At 43.8% G+C, this 18655-nt stretch overlaps 1 protein-coding gene across 3 annotated transcripts in view; it reads left to right on the forward strand.

Moving 5' to 3' along the window:
* The window catches only part of MARCH3 (membrane associated ring-CH-type finger 3), an 85501-nt gene that overhangs the window by 60629 nt on the left and 6217 nt on the right, over window positions 1-18655 (forward strand). For 2 of the 3 annotated variants that reach the window (XM_014954783.1, XM_014954781.1), the window contains 2 exons: window positions 388-595; window positions 15151-15360. In XM_014954783.1, coding sequence (XP_014810269.1) covers window positions 388-595; window positions 15151-15360 — 418 coding nt within the window. The remainder of the gene's footprint in view (window positions 1-387; window positions 596-15150; window positions 15361-18655) is intronic. The other variant, XM_014954782.1, reaches the window with a different exon arrangement.

An 18655-nucleotide genomic window follows, 5' to 3' on the forward strand; every position in this document is an offset into this window, starting at 1 on the left:
CCCCGCGCGCGGGGGACCGGCCGGGGCGCGGGGGGCGCCTGCCGAGGGGACGGTCCCCGTGTGGGGGGGGGTGTGTGTGTGGAGCAGGGGGGAGAGGCGGTGAGGGAGGAGGGGGCCGCTCCGGAGAAGGGCACCCAGCCTTCTAGCGGAGGGGGCCCCTGAGAGGGTGTTTTCTCCCCCCCTTCCCCCCCCCCCCCCGAAGAGATATTTCAAACAAGAACGCCAAAGTTCCTGCAGCTATTAGCCCAGCATCTTGGTGTACTAGCCACAGAGCAAAGTACGCAAGCTGCAGATGTTTCCCACATTGCTAATTCACGCTGTGCAGAGAGAAAGAGAGGCGAGATCACAGCCCCATGTACTGACCAGCAGTTTTCTCTCCTCCTCCAGCAGCCCTTTCAATGACCGGCCAATGTGCAGGATCTGCCACGAGGGCAGCAGCCAGGAAGACCTGCTTTCCCCCTGCGAGTGTACGGGGACCCTGGGGACCATTCACCGCAGCTGCCTGGAGCACTGGCTGTCATCTTCAAACACCAGCTACTGTGAGCTCTGCCACTTCAGGTTTGCAGTGGAGCGCAAACCCAGGCCACTGGTGGAGGTCAGTGGACAGGGCACATCCCCCAAAGCTTGGCTTTAATGAGCAAATCATGTTTCTTCTTATATTGTGTAGGCATTGCAGGTCCTTTGCAGCTCTGCTGAAGGCAAAGCAAGCTGTGAGTTTTGGGCTTGGCAAGATGAGGGCAGGGGATCAGGGAAAGGGCAGGAGTAACAGAACCCTTATTTTGAACCAAATTAAAGCAAGCGAGAAGAATGGGGTTGATGGGTTTGCTTCACTGTAAGTGTGAGTGAAGATTTGGGAAACAGTGTGCAGCGAATTCCTAATATAACAGCCAGCTTGGTAGAAGATGGAAGAGAGGTAAGTAACAGTTTCTGTGGAATGTTGAGACAAGCGTCAGTATCCAGCATATTAAATATAGGTCAGGAGTATTTTTTTCCTTGCTTTTGAGAGAGAGGTAGCAAACTGAGGAGCCTTAGACACATGGTTTCCATGTCAAGCCCACAAGAGAGAATTGTTCTTGCTCTGTGTCTGACATGTTTAGCCATTTGTGAGTGACCTTTTGGCCTCCTTTTGCCTGTGTACCAGACTCAACAGTGAATTGGACAATTGTTTCTCCTTTATCAATTAAAATTCCGGTTTTGCCAACTATAGATGCTTTAGCGGCTGCATGGATTTTGACAGGTTGGGTTTTTTATTCTCAGGAAAAGAAAATAAAGAAAAAAAAGCCAAGATCACTATATTTACGCTGTTAATGGTCCTTCTCCTCTGCTGTTTTGATTTGGAAAAAAATGTAAAAATTATGCTTTGTGTTGGAATTAAAAGGGAATTACAAATAATAACATTTTACAAAAGCGATGAGAAGCATCTTATTGTACCAGTTGGTGATACAGGTGCTTACATGCTAAGCCTGGGCTCTACAGCGTGTCCTTCCTGTGCATCTTCATTTTTCCTGTAAAATGCAGCCCACCTGGTTGAAACGGATACAGTATTAAAAATAAGGGGGAGGGGAGGCATCTTGTTTTGCGCTTATTCACAGACGAGAGGATACAGGATAAACCTGACTGCTGGGAAGTGGGTTGGGGCCCGTGCAGAGATGGGGGTAAGCAGTTCTCATTGAGGACTACCAAAATTGCTTTGTGCTGGATTAATTTAGGCACGCGCATTTCGTGGCTAAGCCTAAGGATATCTTCATTCTTCCTTAAGATCAGCAAAAAACCAGAGATGCACGACACAGTAGTTAGCACAAGACCTGCTTCCAGCAGGACTCCAGCCTCTCCCGGGAAGCTGGTCCCAGCTTGAGAAATGCTGCCGTTGAGTGTTCTCAGGCTGTCACCAACTGAGCAGCACAATTTTTATGACTGAGCATCCTCCAGTGAAGACGATGACATCTTCATTCATCCAGCTGCTCTGAGACTGCGCCAAGCAGCTTTCGGTTGAGTTTTGGCGCGAGGACGATGCCACTCTGAATTTGCCTTCTGAAAAGAAAGATAAGCGCTGCTGAGGCAGTGCAAAGTAAGCAGTTGGATTTTAGAGTGCAGCTTCCTCAAGCCGTTCCCTTGCAAGAGCTGCCTGAGACCCTTGCTTTGCACAAATGGGACCTGACATTGTTCAGAGCTAATGATGACTGAAGAAGTTGAAAGCAAAGCTGGGGGATCTGGTCATTTGATCGTTCACTGATGAAGTGAGGCTTCTTTTTGGCAAAAGCGGTAATAAATAATAACAACAACAACAATAAGAACAATAATAATGATAAAGCTGTCTTTTGTTTCTCAGCTGTCGACAAATGAGGAGCAGGTGCAAGAAAATTTCTGAAACACAGTACACATTGTTAACTGATGTTTTTCTCTTTAGTACCTAATCTTTTTTTGCTTCTCAGCTGTCATCCCCACAGTATTCTAGTGCAGTAATCAACAATTACATGCAGTTGCAGAAGAGGTCTTAAAATGTGATCTTATACAAGCCCTATATTTTCAGTTTAGTAGGGAATTGAAACTTTACTTTTAAAGTTGAGAGCAGCAGAGACAAAGAGTAACTAAGACAAGTTATATGCAAGGGGAAAAATCAGTCAAATTTCTAGATTTCTGTTAGTATAATTTAAGTTTGTCCTTAAAGTTTGTACTTAGTTAATACACAGTGCTTAGAAATCCAAAAACATCTCGATGTAAGTAATTAAGTGAATCTGAAACTTTCCAAAACATGACTAAAGCAGATGCAAGTTGCCAGATTCTTGCATCTTCTCTGTCCTAAAAGCACTGTCCTGTCTGTCTCCCTGTATTTCCTGGAGTATAAGGGCACGGAGGGAGGTGTATCAGGCATAGTAGGACTGTCTTTTGCAATAGTCTGCTGTAATTTTTGGACAAGTGACAAGCCAGACTGGCCACCTGCTTTTAACTTGTGTGTGTGGTGGTGTTTGTTTGTTTGGGGAAGGGAGGGAGCACGAGGAGTCTCTTTATTTAGTAAGAAAATTAGTTCTCCAAGGATTTCTCTGAACAAGATAGTAGAAATGGTAAATGGTCCTTTCAGTGGAGGTGAATGATGAGTTTACCAATGTATTTTAGGAGGTCAAGAGGGACTATTGTACTCATAAAGTCATTTGTAGAGCATACTGTATAGGAGCTTATCCAGTAACTCCTGAGCAGGCCCTATCTCATGCAGAGAATATGTCCCATCCATTGGTCAGTGACAGGTAATATAAAAAACGCTTGAAGGAATCAGTCATCACATTCATCTTTTCTCCGAGAGATTTTCCATCAGGAAAGAAAATGGTATTTCTGACTATTCAAAGACATATCAGGCACTTTCTTTAAGGGGTCACAAAAAAAGCAAACACGGTATTACAGTTTCTTCTCATCCCTTCACTGGATTGATCACTACTTAGCGGCTTAGCCGTGGGTGTGAAGGAAATCTCAATGGGAAAAAAATGAGATACTTTACTTGCTTTATGTAGAAGTGTCACATCTGACTTCATTCCTGCTGTTAGCACCCAGTAGTGGGCTTTAGATGAAGTGAGCAGTCAGTGGCACGGCTGGTTGTTCAGCCATATTCCTTCATTGTTATGGAAGCAGCAGAGGATTTCTTGCTGTTCTTCATGATTGCATCAGTACAGGCTTGCGAGCCCAGAGCATTTCTCCCCCTGTACCCTTCACCATGTTGTTAGTTTGCCATTAGTTCATTATGAAATGAAAGCAAGTGCTCCATAAAAATTTGTTGCAAGATGGCTTTTTGCCTTCTTTGAAGCAGTTGCCCATGTTCGCACTAAGGATGTGGGCCCATGCAGTCAAACAGTTCTTTAGCTCAGGTACAAGGGACGTACCTACAACTGTATCCTGCCTCCTGCGTACATCACGCATGGGATGCAAAAATGCAGGGAGCTCACCTTTGCTTTCTCTTCCCAACTTATGTTGGCCACAGCTACCTCTTTTTTCCAGGATTTCTTTTGCAAGGGAAAGCGAAGGAAAAATAGCATTCTTTTACACCTCCATTTCTTCTTTCATCCTTTGTGTCTTTTGTCCATCATAAGCCTCTCTCTGGTCATCTGAGTTTCAAACACTGTATTTCTCAAGGGAGGCATTCCTTTATCTGTGCTAGAGGACATGTTTTTTGTTGTCTGGGCGAGAAGCATCTCCCAATTTACTATTTGACGCCCAAAACCCAACCAGAGAGGCAGGAAACAGTAGTACAATCTGTCAGGCAGAGCCGTCCTCTCAGCATTGCATTTGTGAAGCTTCAAACATTCTTGGACCACTTGTTTTTTAACTCAGATTATTTTCTCCAGAAGAATTGCATTTCTGAACCATGGGATTTACCCCTCCATCAGTGCTCAAGGAAAGTGATATATGATTGCTGTCTACCATTTATTTCTTTTGCCTCCGGCTATATTGGGTGAAGGGACTATGTGACTTGTCCTTCGTCAAGTCAAAGAAGCACACACCAGAGAATGCACACTTTATCAATGATCTGGATGAGGGGATCGAGTGCACCCTCAGTAAATTCGCAGACGACACCAAGCTGGGTGGCAGTGTCGACCTGCTGGAGGGTAGAGAGGCTTTGCAGAGAGATCTGGACAGGCTGGATGGATGGGCCGAGACCAACGGGATGAGGTTCAACAAGGCCAAGTGCCAGGTCCTGCACTTGGGTCACAACAACCCCAGGCAGCGCTACAGGCTGGGGGCAGAGTGGCTGGAGAGCTGCCTGGCAGAAAAGGACCTGGGGGTGTTGGTCGACTGTCGGCTGAACATGAGCCAGCAGTGTGCCCAGGTGGCCAAGAAGGCCAACAGCATCCTGGCCTGTATCAGGAACAGTGTGGCGAGTAGAGCCCAAGAGGTGATTGTCCCCCTGCACTGGTGAGGCCCCACCTTGAGTACTGTGTCCAGTTTTGGGCTCCCTACCATAAAAAAGACATTGAGGTGCTGGAGCAGGTCCAGAGAAGGGCGACAAAGCTGGTGAGGGGTCTGGAGAATAAGTCTTATGAGGAGAGGCTGAGGGAACTGGGGTTATTCAGCCTGGAGAAGAGGAGGCTGAGGGGAGACCTTACTGCTCTCTACAACTCCCTGAAAGGAGGGTGTAGAGAGATGGGGATTGGTCTCTTTTCTCAAGTCACAGGTGACAGGACAAGAGGAAATGGCCTCAAGTTGCACCAGGGGAGGTTCAGGCTGGATATTAGGAAAAATTTTCTCACTGAAAGGGTTATCAGACATTGGAATGGGCTGCCCAGGGAGGTGGTTGAGGCACCATCCCTGGAGGTGTTCAAAAGATGGGTTGATGAAGTGCTGGGAGGTATGGTTTAGTGATGATGCTCCTTGTTTGTTGTGTGGGTGTCTATTTTTGTCAGTTAGTTTGACAGTTGGACAAGATGATCTTTAAGGTCCCTTCCAACCTAGAAGATTCTGTGATTCTGTGATTTGACCTCCTCCCTGCGTGTTTGTTAAAGGTTGGTCAGCCAAAAGGACTGGTCTCCTTTACAGTTCCTTGTATCCATGCTGTTGGCCTCCCTGTTTCAAATATGCCCTTTCTGATTTGACAGTTGTCAGCAAGAATTGCTGGCTGTTGAGCCTTCACAGATTTTATTAAATGGGTGGCTAATGCACTGCAGAGCCCCCTCCTGCCCCATCTGACAGAGGCTGGGCTGATCCTCCTCAGCTCTCCATTGGGACCTGGGACTTCCTTATTTCTCAGTCACCCGTGAACTTGTTCACGATGGCTGCACTGGAGAGAACGTGATATATTGTTGTGAAGGAGCAAGAGATGGATTGTGATGGAAAATGAGTTTTTTTCATACTGAAGATGACTGAGTCCTTCTGTTCATCTCCCTTCTGGAGGGCACCTGGCAAGTTCTGGCACAGCAAATTGAAACTACCAACATCAATCAGATATAATCTACTGGCTCATAAGCTTTCTGTAGCATCTTTGGGGCTGCCATTTGGAGTCACTTTTTTGCTAGACAACACGTTGCCATTGAGGCACTTGGCAGGCATCGGCAGAGCAAGTCTAACCATTTTGCTTGATTTTAAAGTTCTTCCTTCAGATAAAGGGATTGTTTGGAGACATCCACAGCCAGTTAAAAGGAGCTATTTGCCAGTAATCCAAAAAACGTTGTCCATTTATACATTACTATTGCATGCACATTCCCCTCAGTCCCAGGGCTCATGATACTGCAAAATTCAATTCAAGAAGTACAGGCAAAGGTCTGAACCCGCCTCTTCTACTGTGTGCTGGATGCACAGCACCCTTGTGCAGTCTGCTGGAAACTAGAGGTAGGGGGACGTGTGTTTGGGCACATGGATATCTCATTGTGAATGTGCCTAGGGATGATGCATCTCAGAGGAAAAAGCAGCTGCTGCTGAGTAGCTCTACTTCTGTCTCCCATTAGTTGGTTACCCCACTGTCAGTAAGAGCCCAAATACAGGAGACACAGTGGGCCCAGGCTGAAGCAGCAGGAACTCTTAAGACAACAGAGGAAACAAAAATCAGTAATACGGTGGTTGACATGCATAGAGGTGATGTTCCTTGTCACAAACCTGGAAGGATCTCAAAACACAGTGAAATCAAACGGCAGTAATTTCAGGTAGTGATTTTTATAGACCTTGTACTTTTAAATAATCTTCTCTTTTAATGCAGCCAATCCACAGAAAGAAATCCACTCTAGAAATGCATGACATTATTCACGTAGGTGCTTTTGGTGTGTTTCAGCATAAAGATTAGGCAAGCTTTATTATGAGTATTATACATCATCTTTATTGCTATTTCCATATTGCTTCTATGTTACTTCTACTTGGCTTAGTACAGAAAGAGACATGAAAACACAGCAGTACAAAATTTATTTATGTGCAATAAAATGTTGTTAGAAAACAACCAGTTACAACATAAAGATGGTATAAGAACATTATGTGACCATGTAAGTCAGGTTTGTATTGCTTGTAACTTATTTACATGTTTTAAACCAACCAGGATTTGGTATCTATTGGTTCATTTTTTGCAAACAAGCAAGCAAACAAAGAGAAAGCACTTAATTAAGAGTATAAACCCAGAAGCAAAACAGAATGACTAGAAAAAAAAAAATGAAAGTCAGGATAATCTTCATAATATTCAGCAGAAATTAACTTCCGTTTTTCCCAGTCTATTGCTGTCTGTAGAGCTCATACTAGAGAAGAAAAATAAATTGAAAAAAAAAAAAAACCAAACAAACTAAAACCTACATCTATGGATGAAGTAGTTAAAATGAGCTTACATTATAATTTAAAATTTCCAGAAGCCTTACACTGAAATATGAATTCAGTTTTTGTGCAAGACTTTGAGTCATGCTGGTTTTATCTGTTGGGATTCTTTTTACTTATTTTTCCTCTCCACTGCTCAGTGAAGCAAGTCATTAGCATTAAATTACTGTAATGAAGAGACACCAGATTTGTTGCACATAGCTTATAGAAGGATCACTCTTAATGCCAGAGGGAAAATGGTGACTCAGTGTAGTCATCAACAAGGGAAACTTCCATGAATCTGTGTTTGGAGGAACTGCAGCTGTCAATACAGCATATTAGGGCTGGGAGCAGATAACTTAAGTGTACATCCTCCCTCCCTTCTTAACCCTAAAAGGGCAAAATAAGAAGGGCAAGGTGATGCAGATGCTTTTTCACCTTGTTGTCTTGGGACGTGTAAATGCCCCCTCTCCATCACCCTGAAACCCAAGTCACACAGAGAGAATTTGAAGCAGCCATGTAGACTTCCAGTAGAAGTATGTCTGAGTTAAAGTATTTAAAAAAATAAACAATAAACTCCCCAATACATACAGTTTTAGAAACATGATCTCTTCAAGATGCACTTTTTACACCTAAAATACCATACTCTATTCATTCTTAATGAGGAAAAATGCAGACACCAAAACAAGCTGTTCTCTCTGCTTTAAAGAGAAATTAAATAGTTGTTTTATGATTTTCATGGAAAATTTTTCTACACTGCTTGACTTTTCCCAAGCACAAATCTTTCTCATTGCACTGACAGCAAGAATGCAAACAAGAGCAACCTGCCATCCCCCCCCCCGCCAAAAAAAAAACCAAGAAGAAGAGCAAAAACTACTTGTCAGTGAACAGACTATGCCTTTAAACCATCACATCTGTAACTGCTCTTTCCTAAATTTAAAGAACTCATGATCATGGGCAAAAAATGTTGAGGAGAATTCCCAGGAGAGGGTAAATGAACAATGAGAGAGGAAAGAGCTGCTTTGGAGAAGCTAAATTATATTCTTTAAGGACTAGCAAGATGAGGGATGATGCTGTAGGTTTTCAAAGGTACAACTGTTTTTGTTTTAGATAATGGTATTGGTGACTTTTCTTTGGGCATCATGATTCTGTAATACAGATCTAAACTGCCTGGCTATCATTTCATTAGCATTTCCTGTCACCAACAGGAGCCAGTCAAAGTCTGCTTTTTCTAGGGAAAAAAGAAGAAAAAGTGCTAAGATGAAAAGTTTTCTTGCATCTGTCTTTTTGGAGAGCTACCAACCATTTCTTATCTATCATGTCTTTAGTTTCCATATATTTGAACCTGTAGATCAGGACATTTGCAATGTGTTGAAATACGTGTTGCCAATAGCAAATCTGCTTTGCTTTTGATTTAAAATGTAAAATGTGATTTTTGTGGATTGATTTTCTTGAACGCATACAGTTGTCTGCCTAATTGGGAATAAATTCATCCAAAACAGAATATGAGCTTTGAAAAACATACACGTAAAAGGAAATACTGCTTGTCCCACAGTTCCACAAAATCTTTTTTGCTTGACACGTCTTGAAGTCTTTTACCTGATACAAGCATTACCTGAAATATAAACTAAAAGCGGGTAGTAGGAAAACAGAATAGCAGTAAGCCAGGCTAACATTAAAGACTATAAGATTGTTTAATTGGACCTGCAAGATATTTTGTAGATTTTTATAGCTCAGTTTAGCAAGCTCTTTTGTTTGTTTTCACAATCAGAGAATTACCAATCCTGGTTTTAGACATTAAAGTTGTATAATCCAAAAACTGAACACCACATCTGCTGGGCACTGTATTATTGCTACTTGGTGGAGCATTGTATATCAAACTCCTGTTTTTCAGCTGCCATACTACCCAAGGTCTAGTTAGCAAATTCGGTTATGGTGTGATGGCAACAGCCTGCAGTGCTCTCCTTGGACCTAGCTACCACCTGGGGTTGGTTCCTGTCTGCACTGTGGCTTATTCTTTTTACAAAACAAAAAAAATTAAAGGTGTATCATACACCACCCGTACAATGAATAGCATATTCTTTCCACTTACAAAAACATGCAAATCAAATTAATTTGCTGTTTCAAAAAGTAGCTTGGGCTCATTGAGACATCCACAATTAAAATATTCCCTGGAACTTTAGTTAAAATAAGGATTAAACAAATAAGAGGAGACTCAGTTACAAAAAGGCCATAATATTAGCATAATAAAGTTAAAGGGATCAAATCATTTAGTTTCTAGCTGTCAACAGGCCTCTATCTGTGGGACCAAAGGAACATATCTGTGAGCTGTCACTGTGGCCTTTCTAAAAGCACCCACTGAAGACAGTAACACTCTTCCCGTAACTGAATATTTGATCTAAGCAGGAAACCTAAAAACTGAAATATAAATATTTTTCCAACAGAAAAGTAACTGTCAAGTGTTTGTTTTCCTTGGCAAAACATTAACCTAGAAGAGTTTCAAGTCACCCCAAAGGTTTTGTTGCACTGAAAACAAACAGACATACCGTTCTAGTCTGGGAGGCTTTATTTTGAGTTACATGTAGTTAAGCTTAGTTTAAAAACATTTCACTGAACTAGGTTAAAACAAACTTTTCAAGTAAAAAAGTACTTGAACAAAATGGTTCAGATGTCATTTTTTTTTTCCCAATAAGTGGACGCTCTGGTCTTTAAAAATGTCCTTCATTCAAGAGAAACGCTCTAAAAACTCAACAATGTCAGTCTTTCTTTGCTTAAAGCCCAAGGCAAAATGCTCCCATTGGTCACTGCTGGCATGAAACCAGAAATGACAATAATTGCTAGCAGTTTTGCTTGTGTACAAACTGCTTTCTTCAAGATACACTACAAGATTCTTTCATCAAGAATCACTACAATCAGTGTGAAAAGAATGAAATTAACTGAATGTTTGATGTGTAATAAGCTATTTTTAGTTCAAAGGGAAACACATTTAGGAAAGACAATTCCTTCCTGTCTACTTCCCCCAGCTTCTATTAAATAACTATTTAAATACCTCTAACTAAAAAGCAGTGTGATGGATTTTCTTCATACTTTGTGGTATCTTCTTTGCTGCTGGTATAACTCCAGCAACATATATGTAAAATCAATTTTCCAATGAAAATGTAGTGAACAAAAAAGGGCTTTCCAGTAGAAATAGGTTGTAGCCTTAGGATCTCATCTAGAAAATACTATGCACATACTTTACTTAGCGTTTGTGAGTCATATAATTGAAGTTAGACCTGTGGAGGTGAGTGATTCCAGGATTTGGCCTTTGGCAATGAGGGATGAGCTCAAACGTATGGAGATGTTTTACAGCAGTTCTCTGCTGGCAGCTTATTTTAGTTAGGTTAGATAAATTCCCAGTCCGAGCCTCTCCAGGGTGTTCTGGTCCTCTGTTGCAGCTTGTTCTGATGATTTCCTTCTACAAATGTAAGGCTTCACTTTGCTGGCACGTCACGCAGATGTCTCAGCCTGGTTTTGTGTGAAGTTTTAAATATAAGGTAAAATTGTGGAAGCCAGTAGTGGTATCATAGACCAAAAGTTTGCCAAATCCACATTAAGTTCCTGAGCACTAGAGTTTGCATTCGGTTGACGAAGGCGTGGAGACCCTCTGATGAGGGTCAAGAGCTCAATTTAACTGTTTTAGGGCAGATAATAATTTAAATTCAACTCTGCTTTGTGAAGCATCTGCAACAAATCCTTGAATGTGTATTACACATGCCAGCATATGAGGTGAAGGAGCCTTGGGTGTGTTAACAGTGTCTTCTCGCGTCAAATGTAGTAGAGCAAATATCCCTTTCAAAATGCAAGCAAGTTCCTTCATAAAACTGCCCCATCTTTGGGGGTTTTAGCCTACACTGCTCTTCTTGGGAGGCTGTTCCAGAATAGGATCCTCTGAAGGCTGGGAATTTTTTTCTGATTCTTACACTAAATATATTTATGGCCAGCTATTATCCATTTGTTGTTAAGCCAACACTGTCCATTAGCTTAAGTAGCACTTCTCCTTCACTGATGTCCCCCTTCTGTTCGCCCTTCTTTTGGCCATCCTCAAAGATGCTTTTAGAGTGTGACTTTGTTTGGACATACGAGTCATGTTTTTAAGGTCCCCTCTTGTGGTGTGGGCTTTCCAATGCCCTTTCTGTGACGGGTGGCCGAAGATGTCACCCTGCCCAGACCGATTGCTGAGCGGAGAGACCCTGTGCTGGGGCAGAGCGTGTGGTCCAGGAGACCTCAGCAGCAGCACCCACTGCTGAAGTGATGGCATGGGGGAGCAGAGAGGCATCACACAGCCATTGCCATTAGCTCAGGGTTTGGGGGATGTTCTCCTTCTGAGCAGACCCCCTTTGGTATGTGTGACTGCAAGGGATTTTTCACTGAATTTCACTGAATTTTTAGAGTTGGAAGGGACCATCGAGATCATCTAGTCCAACTCACCTGCTGAAGCAGGATTGCCCAGAGCTAGAGCATGTTACTCAGGACTGCATCCAGGCGGGGTTTGAAAATCTCCAAAGAAGGGGACTCCACGCCCTCCCTGGGCAGCCTGTTCCAGGGCTCCGTCACCCTCACTGTGAAAAAGTTCTTCCTCATATTCAACTGGAACCTCTTATGTTCCAACTTGTGCCTGTTGCCCCTTGTCCTCTCACTGGCAACTACTGAAAAGAGTCTGGCTCCCTCCTCCCTCAGCCCGCCCTTGAGATACTTGTAGGCATTAATAAGGTCTCCCCTCAGCCTTCTCTTCTCCAGACTAAAGAGTCCCAGCTCTCTCAGCCTCTCCTCATAAGGGAGATGCTCCAGTCCTTGAATCATCTTTGTAGCCCTACGCTGGACTCTTTCCAGTAGTTCCCTGTCCCTCTTGAACTGGGGAGCCCAGAACTGGACACAGTATTCCTGTTGTGGCCTCACGTTTCTCCAAGGGGCTGGATTCTCCTCAGGCATGTGTCAGTCTCCAGGCACGGGGTTGCTTTGCTTGTGCCAGTCACAAGCCAATATTGGGTTGTGCATCAGGCGCTGCGCTCACCTGTTGTTGAATTTGTGCTCACCACCATCGCTACAGCCAGCTCGTGTCTCCTTACCCTGGCTCTCCATCTGTGTATCAGGAACAGGAATCACAGTTCACTTTGAGATAGCACTTGATAAAGCAGTACTTTGCCAGGCAGGCCAGCATTTTGCTTCAAATGTGACCCTTTCTATGACCCCCCTTTTTTTTTTTGTTTTCCCCAAATGGAAATTATTGTTGTAAGAGTCTCAATTTACTGCAGAAATAAACGAGCACATTGACACATTTTAATAGGGCAGATTTCAGAGTATCATAGTGCAGATCTGACAGTTGCATCTGGCCTTACATCTTGTTCTTTGCCAGCAGGGTAGTCCCTACTGTACTGCCACACTAATTAATCAGCTCAGCACTTTGTTAGGATCATTGTGTGGGTTTCACTTTCACAAAAGGATTTGCTGACTTGCCTTTTTAGCTATAAAGTAACTTGATAGTGCACATTTCCAAAACAAAAAATTGAAACATAGAATCTAAACGGACGCAGGTTTAGAAGCGTGTTCACTACTTCAGGAGAAAAATAGGTGCTGTGGCTGAAATCCATACAGCCGTCAAAATTACTTAGTCATTGCTTTTGACTTCCACTTCAGAACTAGCTGATGAAATGTCTCTAACTTTTAAGGTTAGATTGTAGAATGGTGCGGGATTTAATACTACTCTTGTCTGCCTGAGCCTCATCTAATATCTGAATGGCTTGGATTTGCTTATTTGTTCATATGGGTCAGACAAGACATACGGAGTGCAGGGAACCACAAGCCAGTGAAGCAGTCTTGCGCCACTTTTGTCTCCTCAAACTTTCAGTCAAGTTAGATGACACATGGTAAGATGCTGTCAGTTCAAGTGCAGTGAAGTGTGTCGTGTGAAGTCGTATGGCAGAGATCACAACACATGCCTTAATGCATGTTCTTCCTCATGTGTACGTATTCTTCCCATTCTTCCTTCTCGCTCAGGTCCATAAACAGTATTTCTTGCATTAGCTGAGCTGCACGGATGACAAAGGGATTGCAACAGACTGCAATGTGAGGATGCAACCTCCACTAAATGAACTCTGAAGTGCTGCAGCATGTTCTTCACCACCCAGTTACAGGGGTGACAGTGAAGGTAGTGCTGAGATAGGGAGATATTGGCATTTTAACGTCTGCCCTGGGAAAGTGGTGAACACCTGCAATTCCCATTGAGATCAAGGAGAAGTGCAGGTGCTCAGCAATTCTCTTATGGGCCACCTTTTAAACAAATACTTTACAGAAGACTTCACATTCACCCTTAAAAGCAGAATCTCCACTGCCATTCAGTTCCTCTCATTTCCTGGCAATTTCATGTTACTGAGATGATGAGGCTGAAGCAAACTTGTCTACTGACTTGCGTCTTTTGCTTGTGCCAGATCAGTGACTGCCTATTCCTGGTTGCACTCAGTTTCTTGACTCTTGTTTTACCCCATATGAAGATGGAGAGAAAACGCTGTATTTGTTCTCATGTTGTGGGCTACGTGGGAAAAGATGAAGCAGGGTCTGAAAAGAATAGAGGGATAGGATACCTAGATGAGAAATACTCATTTGCTTGCACAATGCTCTTGGCCTTGCCCTCTCTTGTCAGAACTCTTGAGTCCTGCTGTTCCTCTGGGTCATTGCTGTAGTGTTTTAACAGGGAAGACAAAAAAAAAAACCAACCCAAGGTGGCTGGGAATAAGGGGCATTAACTAGTGGAGAGATAAAGTTGCCTCCCCAACCTTAGTTTCTGGAGCTGAGGAGACAGGACTTCTACTGCCACATATGTGGACATGGTGTGTTGGCCCTGGGTGGCTAAGGTAATACGTACAGCTCCCAGGCTGGTTGGGTTCCCAGGTGCCACAGTAAGAAATACTTGCTATCCTTGGGAGTACTGTGCATACCGTTATATGTTTGAAGAACAACAAAAAAAAATACAAAAGGATGCCGAAGAGCAGTTTTGACCAAATCCTGTGGTGTACCTTGGCAAAAATTGTGGGGCTGGGTAGTCTTCCTGTTCAAATATTGACTTAAGTGATGAGGGTTTTTTTATTAAAAGGTCTCAGTGTACTATTGTAGGCTGACCGTCTTTCACCTCTGCTATCTAAAATCCTGTTTACAGAAACACGGGCATATGGGCTTGATAGCTGGTAAATCAGCCTTCATTCCAGCAGTTGACTTTCAGGCACTCTGCTTTGCAGGATTAATATCCTCTTCATAAAAGTAATCTTGTGTGCATTCAGCCCTGCTTGCATGTGGATATCTTAAAGCAAGTTGAAAATGGGTTTGCCAATATAATAAGAAGAATGTAAAAAAAAAAAAAAAAGAAAAAAAAAAAAGTAAAAAAAAAAAAAAAGAAAAAAAAAAAAGTAAAAAAAAAAAAAAAGAAAAAAAAAAAAGTAAAAAAAAAAAAAAAGAAAAAAAAAAAAGTAAAAAAAAAAAAAAAGAGAAAGAAAAAAGTAAAGCGTTCAGAACATTAACACACATTTTCTGCATTCTTGAGTTGTCAGGAGAGCATGTGGTTCTTTCTACATGGAGGGAGTTTCTCGAGAAGTTGAGCAGCTGAACGCCAGGGCTTGTGCTTCACAAACCCCTTCCCCTCCTGAAGGCAGCTCTTGCTGAAGCAAGGCTGTGGCAGGCAGGCATGGCCCGAGGTGTGCATCGGCCGGCAGCGAGGGGGAGAAGGTCAGGCCTGAGCTCTCTAGGGACAGCCAAAGCCACCTCCTGCCTGTGGTCCGTGTTCCCTCCTCGAAGGGGCAGCTCTGCGCTCTGCAAGCAAGCAGCTCCTCTCAGGTAAAACTGACACTTGCTTTGTCTGCGTTCTGCCTGCAGTGGCTGAGGAACCCAGGCCCCCAGCACGAGAAACGGACTCTTTTTGGAGACATGGTGTGCTTCTTGTTTATCACTCCGCTGGCGACCATCTCTGGCTGGCTGTGTCTACGAGGAGCGGTGGACCACCTGCACTTTAGTAGTAGGCTAGAAGCTGTTGGCCTCATTGCACTCACTGTCGCACTCTTCACTATTTACCTCTTTTGGACCCTAGTAAGTATTGGTTTTCTATTCAACTCACAGGAGCAAGGAAAAGAGCAAATCAGAAAATTAATTATACAGAGTGCTGTAGAGCAGGTGGACTGCTGTACAAAACATTGCTTGTATTTACCTTCTGTACTCATAAATTTTAAGTTACACCTGCAAGAAACCTTTTAGTGCCACACCATTCAAGTTCTCTGGAAAACCAGAAAGACAGTTTGCCTTTGGGGTCAGTAATTCCCAAATCACACACACCAGAGGGGATAGCAGGATGGAGAGAAGAAAGTAACATGGAGGAGTTCAAGACAGATGATCTAGGAGGGAGTTTCATCAAGGATAATGTGCAAAAGGTGAAGGCTCAGTGCACAAAAAAGCTTTAGGTGGACAACCTGGCTGCCAAAGAGGATTCAGATTTTACTCTAACCCAAAACCTGGCCAATTTTACAATGCAAAAGCCTTGGATGTGGGTACATCCCACGCTTTCCCCATTCCTCCTACTCGTCGCACTGTGGGAAGCCCACAGCAGAACACACCTTACACCCAGGTCTGTAGAAAGGTAGCTGCCTTTGCAGTGCAGTGAAACCACTGCCTTATTCCCATCCTGCACTCAGGTGTACTGTCCCTTGTGTGCTGATCCATCCTAAAAGCCACTTGTTCCGTGCCAAGTTGTTAAACTGAGATCAGTTCCTGGCAACAGCACACCAACAAACAGTTGGCCCAGCAGAAATGAAAGGAACCCTGCCCAAGCTGCCCAAATAAGTGTTTATCAAACTGTGGTTTAGCAGCTCACTGAAAAACCCCAGGTTACTGTTGAGTTTGCCATTTCACACCTCTAGCTCTGGTGTGGGAAGGAGGACAGACCACTGCCCAGCCCCAGCCCCAAACCATGACAGACACCCTGCCTGTGGGGCTGGCACAGCCACTAAGCCCAAAGGGCCAGAGCCCAGATCTCCCCTCAGTGGGTATGGCCTCACACTGTGTGCCTGACCCCCACCAGCAGTTTTTGATAAGTGTAAGCTGCTGAGGAGGCAGCACTTTAAGAACTGCATTAGCAGAGCTAGCCCACGGCAAGAAACTCCTGTGCTGAGCCCAGTGTAAGCTTGGAATAGTAGAGGTGGAAGGAAACACAAAAACCCCACGCTGCCTAACAGCTAGCTCCAAGAAAGCTATGGAAGGAGGCATCTCATTTTCTTCATTCATAACAATAAAACCCTTTCTCATCCGTAGAGCACCGCAGGCTAATTTTAGCAGTGCACAAGAGTAGGGAAAGCTGAGAGTTTTGCCTCAGCCTCCTGCAGTTTCTCTTTTTGTTGTTTCTGCTTCCATCTTCTGCGAAGCAGCAGCACTCCCCTTTGACAGGGAGGCCATTTACTCCAGCAGTGAGGTGGCACCTTCGTGTGTGACTGTCCTAGAAACCCACATGCTGCCCAATTTACCTAATATACATAATTCACAAGCACCAAAATGGTTCCAAGTTGGAAAGGATAGTCCGGCTAAGTAGTTGGATTTAATTATCCATGACACATGGACATATCTGACCTAGCTCGTTAAGACTTCTGCAGCATCTCAGTTGTAGTCCTTAACACCATCTATTGCATTTGAATTGTAAGTGGCATAAATCCCTCCTATTCACTTTATAACTTTTACTCCTTTAAAAATATACAGAGAAATGTGTTATTGGCAGAATATGGCAATAGTGAGCCTGATGTAAATGCATACCGTGGTTGATTTAACTGAAACGCAGTATCTTTAACAACCACTGAGTTGTGGAAGATGTAATTCCACTCTAATCTTTTATTCAGACCAGCAGGAGGTGGATGGGCTAATGAAACCCCGTGTTCATCAGGGAAGGGCAAGGCAGGGAGCTTTTCAGGGCAGAGTAGCCCTCCTGTTCAGCATGGGGTTAATTCAGTGGGCAGAGCAGGGAGAAGCAGTGAGAAGGACTCTCAGGCTTTCTTCACAGTACAGAAGGTGCCCTCCTTGCCCCCACAGCATTAGTACTGGATGGAAGAGTTCTGAGGAGGTTTAAGTATATCTGCAGATTAAGTCAACAGGCTTGAGTGACAGTGTTTTCACACATTTTCTCAGAGGGCAGATTTGCAAGGCAGAGATTTAAAGCAACTACTCTACAAATGGCACTGAGCACCCTAGATGTGGAAGACATGCCTGAGGCCCATCACTGGTGCAGGAAAGCCCCAGCCTGCCTTTGCCTTGGGGAGGCTCCACGCTTCCCTTGCCAGGCGGCAAGGAATGGACTCACTCACAGGGGTGCTAACCCCTTCAAACGCTTCAGCAGCACCTGCCCTTTAATTTTCAGGAATGAGAGAATCCGGTGCTGCTTGCTCAGTTATGGCTGTGCAGGGAATATGTTGAGTGCTGTGGGGTAAGTTAAACACAACGTGGAATATAAGGCTCCTTTAGGTCCTGGGAAAATTAAGAAAAGTAAAACTTTTTACTTCCAGTAAATCAGCTTATTTTCTCTGGAGGCAAAAGCTGGCATATTCACACACCACAGTTACCCTAGTGAGCACAGAATGGGAGAGGTGCTATTTTTAGTATCTGAGAAGCTATTTTATCCCTTCCTCTAAAAGAGCCAAGTTCTCCATAAAATGCTGTTGCTTTTCTTCTGCATTTGATCATTGTAACAGATGTACACACACACACACAAAAAAATAAAGCCTGCTACTCCCAACAAGACAGCTTCACACACAAACCAGATTGCCATTTAAACTAAGAATTGAGGGCCACACTCTGCTTTCTCTTGCTTGCAGGTAATCTCAACTCCTGTACGACCAAGTAGCAGGTTGGAGTACAACAGGATCTGCCCCTGTAGCTTGCAGGATAACATAATGGCTGGTTTGAAACAAAAGCTAGCCTGAGTTAATTCAGAGTAAGTCAGAAAGATAGACACCCCTCTTGCTGTCCTGTTGAAGAGGTGAACAAAGGAGCTGAGTGTGCCAGGGACCAGTGTGACTCTGGTCTTTGTTCAGCATCTCAAGAGCTTTGCACCCAGCGTAGCAGCTCGGTGTGAGTAACCCTGGCGCTGCGGCAGATCAGGGGCTGACATTGCTCTTGCCTCCAGGCAAGAACCCACTGTAAACAAGCTGTCACACTGAACGAGGATATCCTGTGAAAGTGCCTTGAACAAGCAGTTAAAGCCTGGCCTAACGATGCCGCCGTTGCTCGAAGAATCGCATGTGATGCTTTTTGAAAACTAAACCTAAATTCTGTCGCGCTCCTTTGAAGCCGTCGCTGCATTTTGCACAGCATTCGTCTTTGCAGGTCTTGGGGGGGGGGGGGGGGCCCC

The sequence above is a fragment of the Calidris pugnax genome, unplaced genomic scaffold, assembly GCF_001431845.1.
Source record: "Calidris pugnax isolate Ruff unplaced genomic scaffold, ASM143184v1 scaffold157, whole genome shotgun sequence".
NCBI lineage: Eukaryota > Metazoa > Chordata > Aves > Charadriiformes > Scolopacidae > Calidris > Calidris pugnax.